The 21,032-nt window shown below is 37.4% G+C and overlaps 1 protein-coding gene across 1 annotated transcript in view; it reads left to right on the plus strand.

The window, feature by feature from the left end:
• Positions 1-6,077: 6,077 nt before the first annotated feature.
• The window catches only part of LOC149167468 (uncharacterized), a 56,328-nt gene continuing 41,373 nt past the window's right edge, over positions 6,078-21,032 (plus strand). The window contains exon 1 of the mRNA XM_089433001.1: positions 6,078-6,468. Within this exon, the coding sequence (XP_089289127.1) occupies positions 6,234-6,468 (235 nt within the window). The 5' untranslated portion in view covers positions 6,078-6,233. The remainder of the gene's footprint in view (positions 6,469-21,032) is intronic.

Raw genomic sequence — 21,032 nt, forward strand, 5'->3', positions numbered from 1 at the left:
TGTTATGTTGCTCAACCATAGATTGGTTTCACAGCTTCAACCATTGGTTTTCTAGTTGTAATTCATTTATCTTATGCTTGAGAATTGGTACTACAACACTATATTTCTCCATCTAAAACCAACTCTTCAAACACCTATGTGAATCATGTTCATGTTGATAGTCAGCCTTGGACATAATCCCTACATAATCAAATTGGTGGAAATTAGAGTCAAACCCAAAATTCTCAGCAGACGTGGACTTAGGGTTTTTCTGTCTAAGGTTTGGCTCTTCTTCAATATTGATTTTGATACAAACAGGAGAACCCAAAACCCTTATAGATTTATTCATGTTAGATTGAGTAGTTTATGTGCTAATTTCTTGCTTTTAAATTAATTTTGTTTGGTCAAAATTTCCTCATGATTGATTGTTTTGACTGTAGGGTTATGTAGAGGATTTTGTTTAACATGATGGGTAGACAAGTTTGGCTTAGACTTACCATTTTCAGATAGTGTAGGGTCAGAATTTTCTCCCCAAAGACCAATTTTAAACCTATTAGCTATGTTACGAGTGATGCAAGTCAAGGCTAGGTCTATGAGCTCATCATTTTTGGTATTTATTGGGTTTAGGTCAGATGGTTTTCCAAGGGTTTTTGGTGTTGAGCTCTGATGAATTGGTGAAACTTGGGTTTCAAAAACATTTACATAAATATCCTTGTGAGTATCATCAATATTTGGAGGAATTCCCTCCCCATTCAAGGCTGAAATTTTGTCAAATTTATTCCTGTGGAGAAAACCCTGCGAAGAGTCTCCTAGTTGTGATAGCCTAAATTCGACAAGGATTCAGATTAAGCCATAATGGAACAGGCTTCTATCAGGATTTTTAAACCCTCGTTGATAAAACTTTTCCATTTTAGTAAGACTCTTGTAAAGATAATAAGGGAGGTTGAGTTGTTAATTGAGGAATACCATAAGCAAGCAGATATGGTAATAAAAGGCTAGACCATAACAACCTTCACAGGTTATAAACTGCCTAATAATTAAAACCAAATCACGTCATTTTTTCCTTGAGTCGAGTCACAGGCATACCTTTTGGGTTATATAACAATTCCTTTCACACAGAAAACTTGCTCCAGGGTATGTTCTTTACAGGGCAATTTTTTGACCATTTTTCTCCCTCCACTAGCAAGCGAGTGGACTAAGATATGAATGCCTCATTCACCGGGATTTCAATGTCCCCATCCCTAGCTACCTTGCCATTACAAGACTAAGTGGACGCATTAGCAACTTCCATGTTGTGGCCACGAAATGTTGTGATGAAATCCCACCATCCAACCTTCTTGAACAAAGACATGTATTCATCACGGGCTTCCATAGTTTTGGTGCTTGGAGGTTCAATTCGCACCATGAGAGCCATGAGCAGGTTAAGTAATTCAATATACAAGTACCTTTGCTCAGAAAGGAAAATACAATGACTGGGTGGTGTAGCAGAGCAAAACCCTTATACCCCTGAAAATATCAAAGGCATTCATGATAATAGCCAAAACAAACCTATAACTAGCATAAAATGACATCGTACTCCAGGTTAGGTTTTCAGTAATGTAAGGGTTCAATGCATAATGAGTATAGTCGGTTGCAAGAAAATCACACTAATTACTATGACCCAAGTGTAAGACAAACAATATACCATATAGGATAATGTTTCCATGACTTTAGAGATGAGTAATGACAATCGTCAAGACATTTGCTTCCGAATTATCAAAGCTTTTGGTTACAATTTCCTGAGCTTACAACACAATGTTGACATAATTCCTGACTTAAGTTTGGAAAACATGGAGTTTAATTTAAAAACACGATATACCATATCATTTAGAGTTAGAGCCCATGCATAACACTTCTCCCACATTTGAATTGCCACAACATTGACTAATTAGGAGAATTGAATCCCAAATGTAGGTCTTGGTGATATGGGAATGGTGTTTGCATTTTTAAAAGCAAAAATGTACATAAACAAAAAGCACATTCTAACTTTTAGAAAAGCATAAGGCTAAAAATTTAAGATCACAAAAAATAAACGTCACCTTGTATATAATTCAAGGCTACAACGAGTCACAACCAAATCCCTACATTCATTAGAGAAAATAGGCATAATAATGCCAAGGAATGAATGATGGGACTGGAAGACAATAGGAAAACTTGTCGCAAATATGTTTTATGAAATTGAAGACATTTGTCAAAATGAATTATCAAATTGACGATGAGTTTTTGAGAGTAAAAGTTTTTTCAAAAGTTTGCCAATATGAATTGATGTTCGCAATTACTAATACAATCAACTAACACTAGGGATCTTCTATTTACATGGGGCCCATTTCATTTGAAGAAAATAGAAGGGGATTTGTTGGGAGGCCAACAAAGTTGTCGATTTGTCTTCCTCCTTGCTTTTCTTTATGAATGTCTATTTCCTTTTCCCTATCCGCAATTGATTTTTCATCTACAAAGCTTGTTGGTAACTCTCTGCCCTGGGCTTTGAGGGCCTTGGGGGAGTGGAATTCTTCTTCTTTTGAATTCAAGCCCTCCTCTTGAGTCCCTAGAAGGGCCTCCTCTAATGGAGGCATCCCTTCTAGCACTAAAGGAGAAGAGGGCTTAGCGGGGCTAGGGGCCTTCTCCATTATTACTACAATAGCTGGAATTTTCCCTTCTTCCAACAACTAATTCAAGATATTGAATCTATTATTTAGATCTAGGGATCTCTTGTTATTACTAGTAGAGGTTCCCTCTCTAGTCACTCGCCCTTACCTTTTTAGAGACATCGACCCTTTCCCTTTATGCCCTGTGGTAGCTTGAGGAGGAACTTGGTTGTTCCTGTTTATGGGGCCCCTTATCCTTTTCTATTGTTTCCATTATTTTCCATCATCAAGATGTTTTAGTTGCTCTTCTTCCTTCTTCTTATAATTGTGTGCGAAATGACCTTATTCATGGGAAAACTTGCATTTAAATGGAAGTTGATCATAATCAACTTCCTGAATATGAGACCAATTATCTAGGTTTAGATTTATTGCTGTTGGTAAACCCTTGTCTAGGTCCACTTCCACACAGATTGTGGCACATGCTTGTAATCCTTCTTATGGCTAAGCTCCGTCAATGTATTTGCCAAGGGCATTTCCTATACTCTTGAAAGTTTCCTCGTTCCAACAATGTAGCGAAAAGAAGGGAAGCTTGACACATACGAGGACTACTGCTAGAACATCACTTTCAGGATTAAAATTTGGACTCTAGCGTTTCAGATATAACCTTTGGGCCCCTAATGAAGCAAGGGCCATTCCCGGAGATGAGATCCTTATTTACTTTGCCTTTGAACACGAAGGTGTAAAACCTTTGTTTGCAAAATGGCGCTAAAACATTATTTTTAATCTTGGGAATCTAGTTCTTATCAATCCATGCTCGAAGGGATCTCAGAGAGGGCCATAAGTCCATACACTGTCCAATAAGCCCTTGATCTGCAAGCTTTAGGACCATCTATCTAGATTGGGAGGCATGAACCTCTACCTTTGGAATGTCATCGATCTTCTTCACAAATTTGGAGGATTTGGCCTTCTAGGAACAGGACCCTCTAATAATAAGGGCATTGAATGCCACTATGTTTGGAGGGGGTGCTTGGGGTGGGGGAAAGGGGTGTAGGTGTGGGGGAGACGAGGGCTCCCCCGAACCTTGATCCATCTTCGACAAAGACAGGAACACAACAAAGGACACTGGGTTGAGCAGTGTGCACCAGGCTACCAAACTACAAAAACCCTAGTTGACATTAAAATAAATAAATATATCAGTTTTTAATCATTAAAAATAGTTTAAATTTAAAGTAAGAAAATCAATTTTGTTTTTTATGTTCAACATTTAGATTATTTTTTATCCTTTTTTTTAAAGTTAAATGTTCAACATTTATATTTTTATAAAATCCAAAAGTAAATTTAGATATCTAACTTTGAATTATTTATCTTTCTATTTAAAGGTAATTATTCAACATTTTGACATTTATAAAGTTGAATTTAAGATGAAAGTCAAATATTGAAACTAAATTTAGATATTGAGGTTTGAATTATTTATCTTTCTATTTAAAGGTAATTATTCAACATTTTGACATTTATAAAGTTGAATTTAAGATGAAAGTCAAATATTGAATTTTGAATTTTTTCTTTGACAAAAAACTAAATACAAATTTTATAAACATATTGGCTTAGCGAGGACATTGGTCCCGAGGTTCAAGTCCTCCGTGGGTGAAAAATGTACTCTAAGTGAACAAAAAGTGAAGGTTCAAGTTCTACCTCATTGAAAAATGTACTCCAAGTGAACAAAAAGGGAAGGAAATGTAATCAAAAAGTGATCAATGGAAAAAAAATAGTTTAAATTTAAAGTAAGAAAATCAATTTTGTTTTTTAATTAAATATTCAACATTTAGATTATTTTTTATCCTTTTTTTTTAAAGTTAAATGTTCAACATTTATATTTTTATAAAGTCCAAAAGTAAATTTAGATATTTAACTTTGAATTATTTATCTTTTCTATTTAAGGTAATTATTCAACATTTTGACATTTATAAAGTTGAATTTAAGATGAAAGTCAAATATTGAAACTAAATTTAGATATTGAGGTTTGAATTATTTATCTTTCTATTTAAAGGTAATTATTCAACATTTTGACATTTATAAAGTTGAATTTAAGATGAAAGTCAAATATTGAATTTTGAATTTATTTTTTGACAAAAAACTAAATACAAATTTTATAAACATATTGGCTTAGCGAGGACATTGGTCTCGAGGTTCAAGTCCTCTGTGGGTGAAAAATGTACTCTAAGTGAACAAAAAGTAAAGGTTCAAGTTCTACCTCATTGAAAAATATACTCCAAGTGAACAAAAAGTGAAGGAAATGTAATCAAAAAGTGATCAATGGAAAACAATAGTTTAAATTTAAAGTAAGAAAATCAATTTTGTTTTTTAATTATGTTCAACATTTAGATTATTTTTTATCCCTTTTTTTTTAAGTTAAATGTTCAACATTTATATTTTTATAAAGTCCAAAAGTAAATTTAGTTATTTAACTTTGAATTATTTATCTTTCTATTTAAAGGTAATTATTCAACATTTTGACATTTATAAAGTTGAATTTAAGATGAAAGTCAAATATTGAAACTAAATTTAGATATTGAGGTTTGAATTATTTATCTTTCTATTTAAAGGTAATTATTCAACATTTTGACATTTATAAAGTTGAATTTAGGATGAAAGTCAAATATTGAATTTTGAATTTTTTCTTTGACAAAAAACTAAATACAAATTTTATAAACATATTGGCTTAGCGAGGACATTGGTCCGAGGTTCAAGTCCTCCGTGGGTGAAAAATGTACTCTAAGTGAACAAAAAGTGAAGGTTCAAGTTCTACCTCATTGAAAAATGTACTCCAAGTGAACAAAAAGTGAAGGAAATGTAATCAAAAAGTGATCAATGGAAAAATATAATATATTCACTTCACCAATTTACGATTTTCATATAAAAACATTTTTTTTTTTTTTATTCATGATGCAAGAAATTTATTTTTCATGCCTTTTTGTTTGTTTCGTCTTTTCATTTTGATTATAAACTACGATGTAATTAATCCGAAAGACATTCTTATTCACAATATTCATCTCCATAAATTATAACTTCAACTTAATATAATTAATAGATGCTCAAACTTAAACTTAATCTTAATCTAAAATAATTAGATAAAAAAAAAATTAACCAAAAAATAAAAAATACTCTTTAACTAAATGATCTTTCTTTTATAAATTATTTATTTTAAATATTTTTCAACATTATTAGAATTAATCCAACTAAAAAAACCCAGCTTAAACTCAACATAATTGAAAGAAATCTAAACTTAACCTAGAGGGGAAAAAAATTATTATCATTTTATTTCATAAAGGTGGAAGACCAAAACCCTTTAAAACGGTGAGATCTAGTGAAAACCAAACCTTTTTGTAAATGCCACGCATAAGCATCAAAGCATAAAAGTATGGTTTCTTGGAGAGTGGGCCCGGCATGGGACACGTATTTCTATTTAACGCTACTGGTAATCCATATTCCACAACATGTTGTATTGAGGACGTTGCGCTGGTCTGGTACGAGTTGCTTGGTGGAGACTTTTATCAAAACAATACTCTGTGTTACATTGGACTGAAATTCTGAATTGGGCACTGTCCTTCCGTTCGCCTGTAATCAGAAACAATGGCGACAATGAGGAAATCCAGGAGGAATCCAGTGCATGTGGTATCATCCTGGGTAGCAAGGCAACCCCCAAAGGTGAAGGCGTTTCTAGCGGTAGTAAGTGGCATCACAGCTCTTGTCGCTCTCAGATTCGTGGTTCACAACCATGATAATCTCTTCGTTGCTGCCGAAGCAACACATGCTGTGGGCATCTCTGTCTTGATCTACAAGCTCTTCAAGGAACGGAACTGTGCAGGTAACCTTTCGTCCCACTACACCACTTACACACATGTCAGTCTATTACTGCGATTTATTTTGCCCCCTTCAGCCCTAAGTGGTTGCATCCCATGGATTGGATTTCCTCCGGCTCAGGTGCAAGGTCTGGGGCATAAATATTCTGGCAAAATTGACTGGCTTCATCTCTTTGAAACTCATATCGTTTGGTTGGGGGCATATGCCCCCCTGGTGGATGGCTTAATATTCTGATTCTGTCAATTTTCCAAGTGAACCAATGTTAAGTTGGCAATTTTTTGGATTTTTTTTCAACCAAATGGTTATTGGATGGTTATGGGACTACCTGCTTTTACACAAATTTTCACCAAGTCTCTGGAGATTTGAACCCGCAATGCCCGCAATGCCCAGAAACATAATATGTGCATCTATCGCTTGAGCTAAACTCCTTCAACATTTTTTTGGAATTTTATTTTTTTTGGAATTTTAATTTTATCAAATAACAGACACAATATGTGTCTGTCTCTACGCCTCTACTGCTTGAGCAAAACTCCAACATTTTTTTGGAATTTTAATTTGATCAAATAACAAACGCACAATATCACAATATGTGCCTCTACGGCTTGAGCTAAATTCCTTCAACAATTCACAATATCACAATATGTGCCTCTACGGCTTGAGCTAAACTCCTTCAACAATTCTTTGGAATTTTGATTTTATGAAAGAGCAGTTTGATTTTTTTGGGAAGACACTTCCCCTTACCACGATGTGGCAAACATGGCCTTCTCCAATTTAGTAGTATTACAATGAAGTGTACCCAGCTTACACCACTCAAGGAAGGACTCTTAGGCTAAAAAGCCACGTGTGCGTTGTCTATTCTGCTACAGTCGCCATGGTTTTGTACTTGACCTCAACCTCTTGAAACCCTTGTTTAACCATCCAACTAAGACATGGGTGAAACATGTCTATGGGGGGATTTCAACCTTGGTGGGGAATATCGCCACCCCCGTTTAACCAGCGAAACAGGGTCTTGTTGATATGCTCTTTGATTGTGAAAAGTCATAAGCTAAACTTGATTATGTGAATGACTTAGATTCATTTGTGCTTTCTTTCAGTTTCTCTTGCAGAAAAGGGGCATATGCAGACCTCCAGTGTCACTATTCTAGCGTCTTTATGGGATTGGTGGAATTGCACGAAACAATTCAAATAAATGGGCATGATACCGACTTACCATTCCATTTTCTTCTTATTTATGAGTTACGTTAGCACAGCTACCCTGAACACTAGTAAAAAAATGCAGTTTAGGGTTTCCTACCTGCGCATAGCATGTAAGTTATGCTTGTTTCGGTGTAGTTGTGCCTGTGAAATCAAACACAATAGTATACAGTCAGTCTGTTTTGGTTTGGTATGTTGTGTAAATGATGCTCAATGCCACAGTTGACTACATTGGGTTGTTCCTGTGCCTTTATAGATATATCGGTAACTGGCCCCGTTGATATTATTGTGGTAGTCAAACTCGCTTGCATATATGTCCATTAGGTCCTTCATATTATAAGGAGTTTGCAGGCCATTATACCCTCTTGGACATTTTGTGATCGGGGTGAAGCGATTGCTATTCTCCACATGGACTGAAGCCTAAATTTTGGGTTTATTACTGTACCTTATCTACTGGTTCAGATATCTGAAAAATTTGACAATTGCCGTTCACTGATGTGATTTATGGACGGTGATAATTTTCACTGCTGAAGGTTCCAATATACAGTGGCCAAATGCTAGCTGCAGTATATACGATGCTTGATATTTCAACTTTAATGTGTAGTAGAAGCTAAAATTAAGCTAAAAACATGGTAATGTTGGAAGCATTCATAATGCTATTAAAGCAAGATTATTTCTTTCACACAATAATTTTGTCCCCTTTGGTCTAAATAATCCTACACAAGAGGAGGATGCTTGGCAGATTTCAAATGGATATCGAGACAAACTCTACCTACAGGAATTGGCATTGTAGATTATTTTAATTGATCGATCCAATAGAAGCAACTGCCCAGCAAACACAGATATTATTCGATTTAAATAGTTGGGCCGTGCATGTTGTTTTATCTTTTTTTCAATATTTTATGGCCTCTCCCTGTCCTGACTTTTAATGCTAGTCTGCGAATTCCATAAACTATTCTAGCTTTAATTGCTTGAATCCTTTTTACACTAAAAAAAAAGAGATTTGTGTTATGGAGACCCTAGTCTAATTATTGACAAAATTTAGGGCATAGTATTTCAGCTACTTGAAGCTTATACTGACTTTAACATCCACCTCTGTGTGAAAGTTTTTATTTGCCATGAAGATCTGTAGCATCTTTGCTTCCTTCCTCCTGCTGAATACAACTCTGTGCATTTAGACTGAAGACAGAATAAAGACAGACCTGCTACGTATACATGGAAATTTGTATCCCAACATGATAAAAGCTCAATAAAAATAGCTTTGGGTGATCTTCCCACCGTGAGTGATATGCATTTGAAACTATCTTGGAAGTTCATCAGGTTTTGTTCGGTGGCTCTTGAAGTTTTTTTCTCAGATGGATGTGATGACAACCTTCCTCAATGGAGTGGTCGAGGAGGAGGTGTAGATTGAGTAGCCTCAGGGCTTTGAGTTGCATGGGAGAGGTTCTCATGTGTGTAGATTGAAGAAGGCATTATACGAACTCAAGCAAGCACTAAAGGCATGGTACTTGAGGATTGATGGGTATCTGCTAGACATGGGCTTCACCAAGAGTGAGGTGGATTCCAACCTGTTAATTTTAGATGACAATGGTATGTTCTATGCTTTAGAGCAATTTACTTCAATTTTTTTATCAACCCAATATCAATTTCCATATTAGCAATCACATTAACATTCATAGTAAATGCAGATAGAACATAAACAATAAGCAGAATACAAGATAGTAAATGCAGATAGAACATAAACAATAAGCAGAATACAAGCCAAGACAAGAGGACACAATATTTGGCAGATGCTGGGGAAAAACCCTTTGATCAAATCTTCTTATTATTCTTTAAAAGCTTAGCAGAGAGAGAGAATACATCATACAAAATTTACTTGCCCAATCACTGTCAAAACAGTCTAGCCAAACAGCAGTCAACAGGATGCCCTAACCAGAAAGTCAACGCTGGTCAAACCAGCAGAAAATCTCCTCCAAATGAGCTCGGTCAAACCCAGTCAACTCAGCCTCCAAAGATAGTCAAAGTCAACCCAAAACAGTCTGAAAATCTCGGTCAAATTCAGTCAACGCAGAGTCAACACTGCAGTCAACCTGCTCCAATTGCCTCAGTTTTTGTGCCAGGAGATGTGGCCTCAAGAGATCGGAATAACTGCCTGAAAACCACAGTCAAAATAGGTGAGTTGACCCTCGGTCAACGCTGGTCAACACCCCTGCAAATAGCCCAAAACAGTCCTGCGATTTCTGCCTGAAATTTTCGGTCAACCCAAGTCAACGTGAGAAGAAGAAGAGTTGTTCCTTTGCTGTATGAATCAATGAGGAGAGGAGAGAGAAAGATGTGTTGAGTGATGATGTCCAAATGAGGAGAATGTCTCTCTTATTTATACAATTTGATGAGGGGTGGAGACACATCTATTGGGGCTACATGAGCCTACATTAGACTTCTGGCCGACCTTGACAATTTGCACGTGTGAGAATTAAATTCAAAATCTCACTTTTGCTCATCCAAACAAGATGATCTTTAGATCAATCTTGCACCTCTCGGAAAGAAGAATCCAATGAAAATATCATCTCCATCATATGAGTTGTCCAAGGTGGAGTTTGGCCCTAGTTGCCAATTTTAACACTGTACTACATAGTAGGTGGCGATGATCCACTCATCTTGGTACTTTTATGTTGACGAGCTATTTCTCATAGGTTCAGAGAAGCTCATCAAGATGTGCAAGCGAGATCTAGCTTTGGAGTTCAAGATTAAGGGCATTGACATGATGCACTACTTTTTGGGATTGGAGGTGTGGTTGTAGATAGGCGAGGTTTTCCTCGAAATAGGGAAAATATGTAGTTGATATCTTGAGGAGATTTGGGATGGTGGACTATAGGTCTATGTTCACAACCATGATCACCAATCTGAAGAAGTTAGTGGATCCCACTTTGTATAGGTAGTTGATTGATTCTTTGATTTATCCGGCCAACACTAGGCTAGATATATGCTTTGTTGTGAATACCTTGAGCCAATTTATGGTGGAGCCGAGGAGGGTGCAATGGGTTGCAACGAAGCATGTGTTTCAGGTGCTTACGAGGTACAATGGAGTATGGGTTGAGATATGTCAGGAGTGGTGGTGTGTAACTGCGAGACTATATAAACTCAGACTGGGTAGAGAGTGTAGTGGATAGGAAGAGTACCTTAGGGCAATGTTATCAAAATCGGACTGATCATTGAATCGGTAGACCCCTCGGACTGAGAATCGGTCAGAACTGGACCAAAACACCGATCAACCAAGAACACAATATTTAAATTTAAAGAAAACATATATATTCATGTGCATCTATATGAATCCAAACCATTTATACACAAATAAGCAAAAGTTCTCATTTTTATAGCATGTAAGGGTACACATAACCAAAATAGCATTGAGTGCAATCCATCTCTAAACCGAAAATACATCAACAAACAAGCTCCACATGGCCTCTAACATCCAAAAAAAATCATGTTATAACAAATACGTACATATCATCAAAATCATTGCCTATATTGGGATTTTTGTCATCAATATCACCCTCTTAGCATTAAAATAAGATATAAAAAGCATAGCATGTCAAGTCAAGATTTTGTTTGAGTTACGGGTACTTTTTTTTAGTAGGCTCATGATAGAGTTCGACAACCAATGACGCTAACATCAAGGTACATCGAGGGCTTTACACTCTTGATTAAATACTAGTTTTGTACCCTCGTACATGACAAAATCCAATTGAGCTTTGCAATTCCCCCAATCTCAGGATCCTGGAAAACTGTGAAGTCTGCTAGCTTTTGAGTAAGATCTAAAATTTTACTTTCTCCATATGAAATCCAATGAGCTCAAAACCACTCTCAAACATCTTGAGTCATTTCATGTTAAAAAATAATTTAAGTAAAAGGATGAAAATGAAAGAAGAGAATGTCACTTTTTTTAGTAGGCTCATGATAGAGTTCGACAACCAATGCCACTAACATCAAGGTACATGGAGGGCTTGACAATCTTGATTAAATATTAGTTTCGTACCCTCGTACATGACAAAATCCAATTGAGCGTTGCAATTCCCCCAATCCCGGGATCCTGGAACACTGTGAAGTTCGTTGGATTTTGAGTAAGATCTAAAATTCTACTTTCTCCATATGAAATCCAATGAGGTCAAACCACTCTCAAACATCTTGAGACATTTCATGTTAAAAAATAATTTAAGTAAAAGGATAAAAATGAAAGATAAAAGAGAATGTCACTTTTACTTTAAGAATTTAACATTACCATGAATTGCATAGCATTAGTAGGGTAATATGGTCAAATTCTAGGTTTCCCCTATCATAAATCATTGTTTTTTTGTTTTGCATTCAATGGTATTTGGTAGCAATGTATAAAACGAGCTGGTTCGGTACCAAACTGGTCGGTTTAATGAAAAAAGGTTGGTTCGATACCAAACCAGCTGGTTTCGTACAAGAACTGACCAGTTTGGTATTGAACCATCCAAAAGCAGTTCAGGTCACTGGTCCAAGCCAGTTTTAGCCTCAAACCGGTCAAATTGACTGGTTTAGACTTGTTCTGTCCGGTCCTGATAACATTGTCTTATGGTGCTGCTTTAGCTCGGATTAGTAGTAATTTTCTAGTTCAACAGAAAGCAGGTTTCCATGGCACTCAGTTAAGCAGAGGCAAAATACATGGTAGCGAGTTTGGCGAGTAAGCTATTTTCCTTTGGAAGATGCTCACCGGGTTATTTGGTCTTGAGTTGTATCCCATTATGATACACTGTGATAATTAGAGTTGTATCAAACTCTTAAAAACTTCAGTGTTTTGTGATAGGTCCAAGCATATAGAGATCAAGTATCACTTCATCAGAGACAGGGTCCAGAGGGGAGTTGTGAAGCTTCAATACATCTTCACATATAAGCATGTTGCAAATATTGTCACCAAGTCCTTGGTGAAGGGGAAGCTTGGAGATAAGTTGGGAGTGGTGTAAAATATGCTCCTCACTAAGAGGGAGTGTTGATGATTATGTCAGAGGACAAGTACTTATGCATAGGCTAAGTATCAAGCATGTATCTCTCTAGATACTTTCTTAATTTATTAAGTGACTTTTTTGATTCTTTCCTAAGTTTAACCTAGGGAAAACACATTGACTAATTAATTAATTAATTAAAATTCACTATTGGGCTATAAGGTTTTCTAAAGAAAAGTGAATTAGATCAAATCTCTATTGTTGATCTCAAGTGTGTTAGGATTCATTCCCAACCATCCTTCACGTTGGAGATTAGCATTAGGGATTTAGCTCAATGAGAAATTATAAAAGGAAGCCTAAGAAGAGGAGGAAGACACATCATAATCATTGGGAGAGTGATTTTCTCATGTGAAGAGTGAGAGAGTTAGGGCTAAGGAGAAAGAAGTCTTGCAACAAGGAGTTGTCTAGCACATGGGGTGTACAAGGGGCGGCTAGGAGAGAGGAAAGCTAGGTTTGTAGATTGGGATTTTTTCAGTGGGCCAAGATTTTCCAGAGGATTGAGTTTTTCTAGGTTCTATTGCTGTATAAAATTTTGCAGTTCTTTGTGGGCCATTTTTCCTATAAGGGGGAGCCCTTATTTACTTCAAGAAATAAAGTGAAGGATAAATTGGAGGGTTTATATTTTTCTTTAGTGTGATTGATTTTCTACTAGTGCTTTTGTTGCAAATTTTATTGTTGAATATTGATGTACTTTTATTTAGCAATTTAGAAAATAATTTACTAGGTTAAATGATTTTTTCTAGGTATAAAAATTGCTTGGGATAAAAATCATATATGGTATTCAAGAAATTTAACAGTTGTTAGGCCTTATGGGCCTAGTATTAAATGCACCATATTATAAATTGATCTTGAAGATGTGTTAAATGCACCAAGGCCAAGGCATGACTAGAGAATGGTGGGCATCTTTGGACATAGTCTTGGTTTATTTATCACACTTATGTTGTTTGTACTTCCTAGGTGCCATGTGGCGATGTCATCGTGGTATAAAGTCTCTTATGTAAAAGGTGAATGTGAAATATGACCTAAAATGTTCAAGATGTCTACTAGGAGCATAGGGGGTATATTGAATTCACGAGAAGGAATGAAGAAAGTGTTGAATTTTGTAGCTTGAAAGGTACTTCTAGTCTTGTGTTTTGACTAGAAGGACCTTGATTTGCCTCTTAAGGAGCTTGCATGTGACATGCAGAGTGTGTAAGTGAGTTGCACACATGCAAATGTGTTGCATGTGACATGCATGAGATGTGCATGTAAAACAAGCTAAATTTATCACTTGTACTTGAGTTAAAGCAGAGAATGCGAAAATTTCCAAAGCTGAAATCCTATTGTAGCAACTGGAATTTATTTTTCTAATTGTTAATTATTTTAACAATTTATCTACTATGGCAAATATCAAATAAATCACACTGCAACCTTCACAAATAAAATACTATGGAAATAATAGCACTGTAAATTGAGAAAATTCTAGCACACACACACACATAAAAATGAAACCGTTAATTTTGGACAATTGTCCCCGAAAAAACCCAACTTGGGAAAATTGGTGCAATAGTGAGGGTTTTTATTATTATGTAGTAGTGAAATTCTGAGTACAATCTATGGATGCCCAACTGGCAATCCAATCAACAAGTATCTGACAGAAATAATTAAAGAGAAAATTCTCTCACCCCACAAACAATCCTGACATTGGCTTCTATAGAAAAAATTGTTGCCCAAACCCCAACGTAGGCCCTCTGTGCAGTCTCTGTGTTGCCTCTCACACGGGTGGCTCGAAACTGCCTTTGAGCAAGCCGTCTAGCCTGCTCTGCTATTGAAAGTGCCTCTCCGGCCCTATGGAAGACTTTCCTAGCCTCTGGAAACTGAATCGACCTCCTCCTCAGCTAAATCGAACTGCCCTGCTTTAGCTACTGCTTAGTCCTTGCGTTGCTTCTATGTGGATCACTTTTGTCTTTTGCTGCTGCCTCTTCGGATCTGGAAAACTTCCTTCGGATCACTGTCCTTGCCCCTCACTGTCTCTGCTTCGATCTCTGGCTCTCTGGCAACTACTGTTGCTCTTTGGAAATCGATCTGCCAAAGACATCAAACTTCTGGTGTCTTCTCCATCACCACATCGACCTCCTCTTATAATCCACTATTGGAGTACCAACGAACAAGATTAAAACATAATTGATGGCTAGGATAATCTCTTGATCAATTCTTGTGAGTTTCTAGACTATCCTCGCCTTATCTCAATGAATATTGATTAATTAACCATATTCCCTAAGTTTAGACTTAGGAAAGATTTAAAAAACGATTAGAAATCCAATTGAGACACTTCTAGGCGGAATTTCCAAAAATGATTTATGGGTTTTGGAGATCTCATGTATTCTAGCCTCTCCACCAAATTTTGTGGCTAGAACACATTAGATGCTACAAAAACTAATAGAGAAAGGTAAAGATAGGATAGTAAACTAAAGTAAAGTCACTTATCTTCAGTTAACTCGATGAGCTAATTTTGGATGTCAATCTTAGCTTAGGAAAGTTATAAATTGAGCCTAAAGTGAGAGTTAAGACGCAACAACACAAGATTGAGAGAGGCGTCTTAGTGAGCGTGTTGTGGGTCCGGGAGAGTGCAATGAGGCTAGTGATTAGTTTTGTAATCTGTAATTTCTTAGTTGGGCCATTATCCCGCGACGAGAGCCCAAGTAGGTTCTAAGTTTTATTAATGATGAACTGATTTATTGGGCAGAAATATGTGTCTCGTTGTGATTTAGATCGAGTAGTTTTGCTTCTGCTAAGTATTTTGGCTATGAACTTAGCTGTGTATTCGTTTAATTAGTACTTGTTGGGAACTAAATACCGAGTGTTGGGTTCGAAAAATTCCAACATGGTATTGGGCAACATTTTTTTACGAGCAAAAAAAGAAACAACCCATATTAAAATAAGGGGTGAGAATTATTGTCGGTTAGTGGGGTTTGAGATGACTACTGGGTTAAATTACGAGGATCGGTTGGATGGGGCAGGAAATTTCAGCCCATGGAAGGAGTAGATTGTTCTTTTATTTGAGGAGCAAGAATTGTGAGACATCGTGGAGAATGCTGTCCCAATTCCCATAGAATCCACTTGGTTGAGTTTAATAAGAAAAACATGAAAGCCAAGAGAATAATCATGAACTCCAATAAAGACCATTATACCTCTTTTGACGAGGAAGAAGGATGCCTTTAAGATGTGGGCATTTTTAACTAAGTTATATTAGAGTGCAAACCAAAACAAAAAGATGGTGTTAAAGGAGAAACTGAGAAATGCCAAGATGTCTGAAACTGACACAGTTGCATCATACCTAACCAGGATCACTCAGATTAGAGATGACTTGGCAGTAGTGGGGGAAACTATTGATAGTGAAGAGTTGGTCAAATCAACCTTGAGTGGCTTTCCTCCGAAATGGGATGTCTTTGTTGATGGGATTGTTGCACAGGAGAATTTTCCCAGTTGGGATAGATTGTGGGATGATTTCGTACAGGAAGAGACAAGGAGACATGATGATGGTAAGGATGATGAGGAGAATTTTTCTCTTGCTGTAAAGGGCAAAAGTAAAGTAAAGGGAAGTGGGGGATCTGCTTTCGTGAAGGACATGAGCAAAGTGAAGTGCTTTGCGTGTCACAAGACTAGTCACTATGCGAGCCAATGTCCATACAAGAAGGAGGAGGATCAGGTGGCTGCATCAACATCAACTAAGATTGATGACTTTACAGAGAAATTTGAGAAGGAATTTTCTCTAGTTGCTTGTGTTTCTGATAGTAGTACTATTGTGTATGAGGACAATGGGTTATGGCTAGTGGACAGTAGAGCATCTAGTCACATGACAGGGATGAGGTTAGTGTTCCACAGTATTTCAAAGACAGACTCAAACTGCGGTGTGTTTAGTGGGACTAGTACCATGCATGCAGTGAAGGGGGTTTGATGTGCCAGATTCCAGCTAGACTCATGAGGATTTCTGGAGGTGATAGGGATGTTGTTTGTTCCAGTGTTGTTGGTACACGTGCTCTCAGTATCAACCTTAGAGGATGATGAATATAGAGTTTTGTTTCGAGATGGACAAGTGCTTCTCTATTCAAAGGGAGCGACCTTGGATGCAACTGTAGTGCTTGTCATCAACCAGGGGCAATCATATAGGTTGCTGGGACAACCTATGGCCTGTGGGTATATCTGAGGGGATCTTGGGTATAGGATTAGTGTTAGTTGCTGAGAAGGAGTAGGTGGCAAGGATGAGTGATTCTTCAGGTACTGCCAGGAGCCTCAACTGGTATGATATGACATTGTTAGATGCTCAGGAGTTGGATCCTAGGAGCATGATATTCTGAAGCAGGTAGCAGGGAAGTCTTCTAGTTCGGAGGGAGCAACTACAACAACAAATAACGTGGTGGTGTTGGAGACAGATCTAGGTGGAGAAGGTTCTTCTAGAAGTACCTCCCTCGCTAGGAGGGAGTGTTGAGTTTTGTAGCTCAGAAGGTACTTCTAGTCTTGTGTCTTGACTAGAAGGACATTAATTTGCCTCTTTAGGAGCTTGCATGTGACATGCAAAGTGTGCAAGTGAGTTGCACATGTGAATGTGTTGCATGTGACATGCATGAGATGTGCATGTAAAGCAAACTAAATTTATGATTTGTGCTTGAGTTAAAGTAGAAAAAGCTAAAGATAGGAGAGTTAACTAAATTAAAGTCACTTATCTTTAGTTAACTTAACGAGTTAATTTTGACCATCAATCTTAGCTTAGGGAAGTTATAAATTGGGCCTAAAGTGAGGAGCTACGACAAAACAACAACACAAGATTGAGAGAGGCTTCTTAGTGAGTGTGTGCTGGGTCCGAGAGAGTGCAGTGAGGTTGTTATTAGTTTTGTAATATGTATTTTCTCAATTCGGCCATTATCCCATAACGGGAGCCCAAGTAGGTTCTGAGTTTTATTAACGATGAACTGGTTTGTTGGACAGAAGTTTGTGTGTCTCATTGTGATTCAGATCGAGTAATTTTGCTTCTGCCAAATATTTTGGTTAGCAACTTAGCCATGTATTCGTTCAGTTAATAATTGCTGGGAACCAAATACCGCGTGTTGGGTTTGGAAAATTCTAACAGAAAAGGGGAGTAAATAGGGACAAGATTTCCTTGCTGTATGTCAACTCAAGAACTCCCACCCTTTTGATCTTGTGTCATTAAGATAACATATCACCGCTTTGACCTTAGGTGTCCAAATGATAATCCATTGGGTGTTGTTGTTGAGGGCATGGGAAGGAAGGGTATAAAAGGTGTATTTTGAAATTAAGAGTTTCTTCTTCCATTTCTACCAGCAATTTGAATGTCCTTCCATGACAATATTTACCTGTAGTAGGCCTTGATGACTGGAGTGATAAAAAATCTATGGCTGTAGAGAGTGGAGAGGCCGGGGAAAGATAGAAACCTGCAAACCCATTTGAAATGCTGAATAATGACCACATTTGAGTCATGGAATACTAAGTTACCGGATCCGGCACAGGGGGGTCCAGGATCTGCGGATCTGATCTGGATCCGCCTGGATCCGTGCAGGAAACGGCCATGTGGCGGATCTCGATTTGCTAGAAACGGATCCTGCATGGTGGAAACGGATCCTGTGTTGGGGAAAGGGATCCTGCAAGGGAAATTTAGCTACTGTGCAACTTATACATACTTCAGCCTTGCAGGATTTATGATTGCCACTTGTGTATAACAAAGCTTTGGTTCAAACAAGCTATCCAGACCAGGTAAGCTTCAGATCTTGGATCCTACACCTCTGATTCTCCGCTATTGGGTTCAACTCCATCACTTTTCTTATATATTTTTTGGTTTTCTTCTATGTTTCCTAACGTTTCGAGCTCATAAATTATTGAGTTTCATGTATTTTCAGAGGTTTTTGGGCGTCTTTCCTGTCAACTTGATTGAAATTTAAAATGCTCTCATGAATTCTCGAATTGGGTATTTAAAAATAATACTCTGCAACATCCATATTCTGTCTAAAGGAATTTATGACCAATTGGTTATTGATCATTGAAACCTTTTTGGTTTTAATTTTGTAATAGAGGATTTGGTAGATTGAGGTCTGATTTCAGTTCAGCAGGGTTTGTTATGTAATCTTGTCTGTAGATGTTGGAATGCTCCCTCAGGAGTCTAAGACTTGGCTACTTAGATGCACAGAGAAGTACCTGTTAAATAGAGAGCAGGTTTTGTAGGAATCAAGGTTGAAATGGACTGTTTAGCATATTCAGTGTCAGACAGTAAAGTCAGGAAGTTAAGTGATTTTACATATTCAGACTGTTTACATAGTCAGACTATTTAGCATATTCAGTTACTGCGATTTTTAGATTTTAGGTTTCGTTTGGTGGTTAATACAATGAAGTGGTCCCTGCTTGCATTATTCCATGAGTTTGTTGGCCACACCCTGCTCAATTTCAGACAGCAACAGAGATGTTTTAGACAGCAACAAACAACGATTTGCCAGGCAGAACGCTAAAGCAACACGACCCCACTCATTTTTGTACTTACTATTATCATTTATGATATTTTCTTTTTGTATGAGGGAGGATGCATCATTTCAGTGTTTCAGTCTTCATATTTATAATATATCTAATGATTCCAGTTCTAAATGTTGTGATTTATAAATGGATTTGATTTTTGAACTCTAAAAGTGTTTTTTTTTTGTTCATTTTGGTTTAATTTAGAACATATTATTATATTTTTTGTACTTGACGTATCCTTGCTGTATCCGGATCCTAGATTTTCAAAAATCTAGCAGATCCGGATCCAAATCCACATCCGTATCCAAATCTGAATCCTGGTAACTTAGATGGAATACCATTCCAGTCACCGAGAGGGCAATTCAGTGGCTTGGACTCTTCCTGCTTGAAATATTGCACTTTCTGTGACAGATTCCCTGAGGGAGTAAATGCACATAAGGGAAATGTGTGAGCTTGTGTTGTCAATGGCAGAGAGGAAGAGATCCATGGGGTGATTGAGTGCTGGTGGTGGTAACTGGAGGAATTTGCAATGTTCCACCAAGGTTTCGGGACGAGGGGGCGAGGGAGCAAGGGGGCGCGGGAGCGGCCTATGCAAAAGCTCCCCACCATTTTTTAGGAAACGTGGGGGAGCGTTAGGGTCTTAAAAACTTATAAATATAAAATATAATTTATTAATTGAGTCCACTATGACAATTGGGTTTGAATTGAAAAGCTGCAAAGCATGATCATTGATATGAATATCATTATCTAATATCATATAAATTTAAAATTCTAATTTATAATCATACATCATACACTATGATTAAAGTTTAAAGTTTAAACCATATTGATGTTCCACTTCCTACTATGAACATTGAATACTGAACAGTGAATATTCAATATTGACATAAAATTATAAAAGTCAAGTTTGATACATCATACATCAAGAGTCCAAATTTTATAGAATTATAAAAGATTAAAGTCAAGTCTGATACATCAAGAGTCAAAATTTTCAAGAGTCAGCTGTGCGTGTGAGGGTGTGAGGTCTCAGGCTTCAGCTGTGCGTGTGTGGGTGTGAGGTCTTAGCTTGCGGCTTTACAACATAATAAAACTGAAGTTTGAAACAATGAAGCCCTACACTTAAGTGTTAAGAGCGTTAGTTTTAAGGTTAATTAAATTTTAGTTTTGTTTTAAAAATTAAAACGTGTTCTCGTCCCCCCTTGTCACCTCACGACCCCCCTCGTCCCCCTTTTCGAAAATGCCCCCTCAGGAAAGGGAAATGACCCCCTGGCACGTCCCCCTGAGTTTCCTCATTTTTGGGAGCGTGGGGAAATGACCCCTACTCGTCCCCAAGTCCCCGGAGCGGGGGGGAGTGAGGAAACTAGACCCCTGGGGGGGGGGGGCGAGTCCCCGTGGAACACTGGGAATTTGAGTGGATAAAATTCATGGCAGATGTTAAATTTGGTTGAGTCATGGCTATGGTGGAATGGACTGAATGGGAAGTAGAGCTTGTAGGTGGTTCTTTGTCCTAGTGGCATCATAGCCCAGCTGGAGGGTTGCTTCCACAGTGGGTTCCTATGGCTTGGAGGTGAATTGCTCCTAAGCAGCCAGTTTCTTGGACAAAATTCTGATTAAAGATAAGTAATCTGCTCTGTTTTGTATTGTGTTTTTAATTCCTTGAATTTTGTACATGAAACGGTTTATGAATCTGCTTGAAAATGAATGGAGGCATGAGCTGTTATGAAATCCATGCTTAAATGAGGTAATTTCACATGTGACTGCTGTAGAATTTGCTTTCTGTTTGGCAACTTATGTGAAAATTTCAAGTTCTTGGTGACTAATATCCTTATGATCTCAATCGAACAAGTAGATT

The sequence above is a fragment of the Pinus tabuliformis genome, chromosome 5_1 (genome assembly GCF_031772625.1).
Source record: "Pinus tabuliformis cultivar Carrire ecotype Pingquan chromosome 5_1, CPIR1, whole genome shotgun sequence".
Classification (NCBI taxonomy): domain Eukaryota; kingdom Viridiplantae; phylum Streptophyta; class Pinopsida; order Pinales; family Pinaceae; genus Pinus; species Pinus tabuliformis.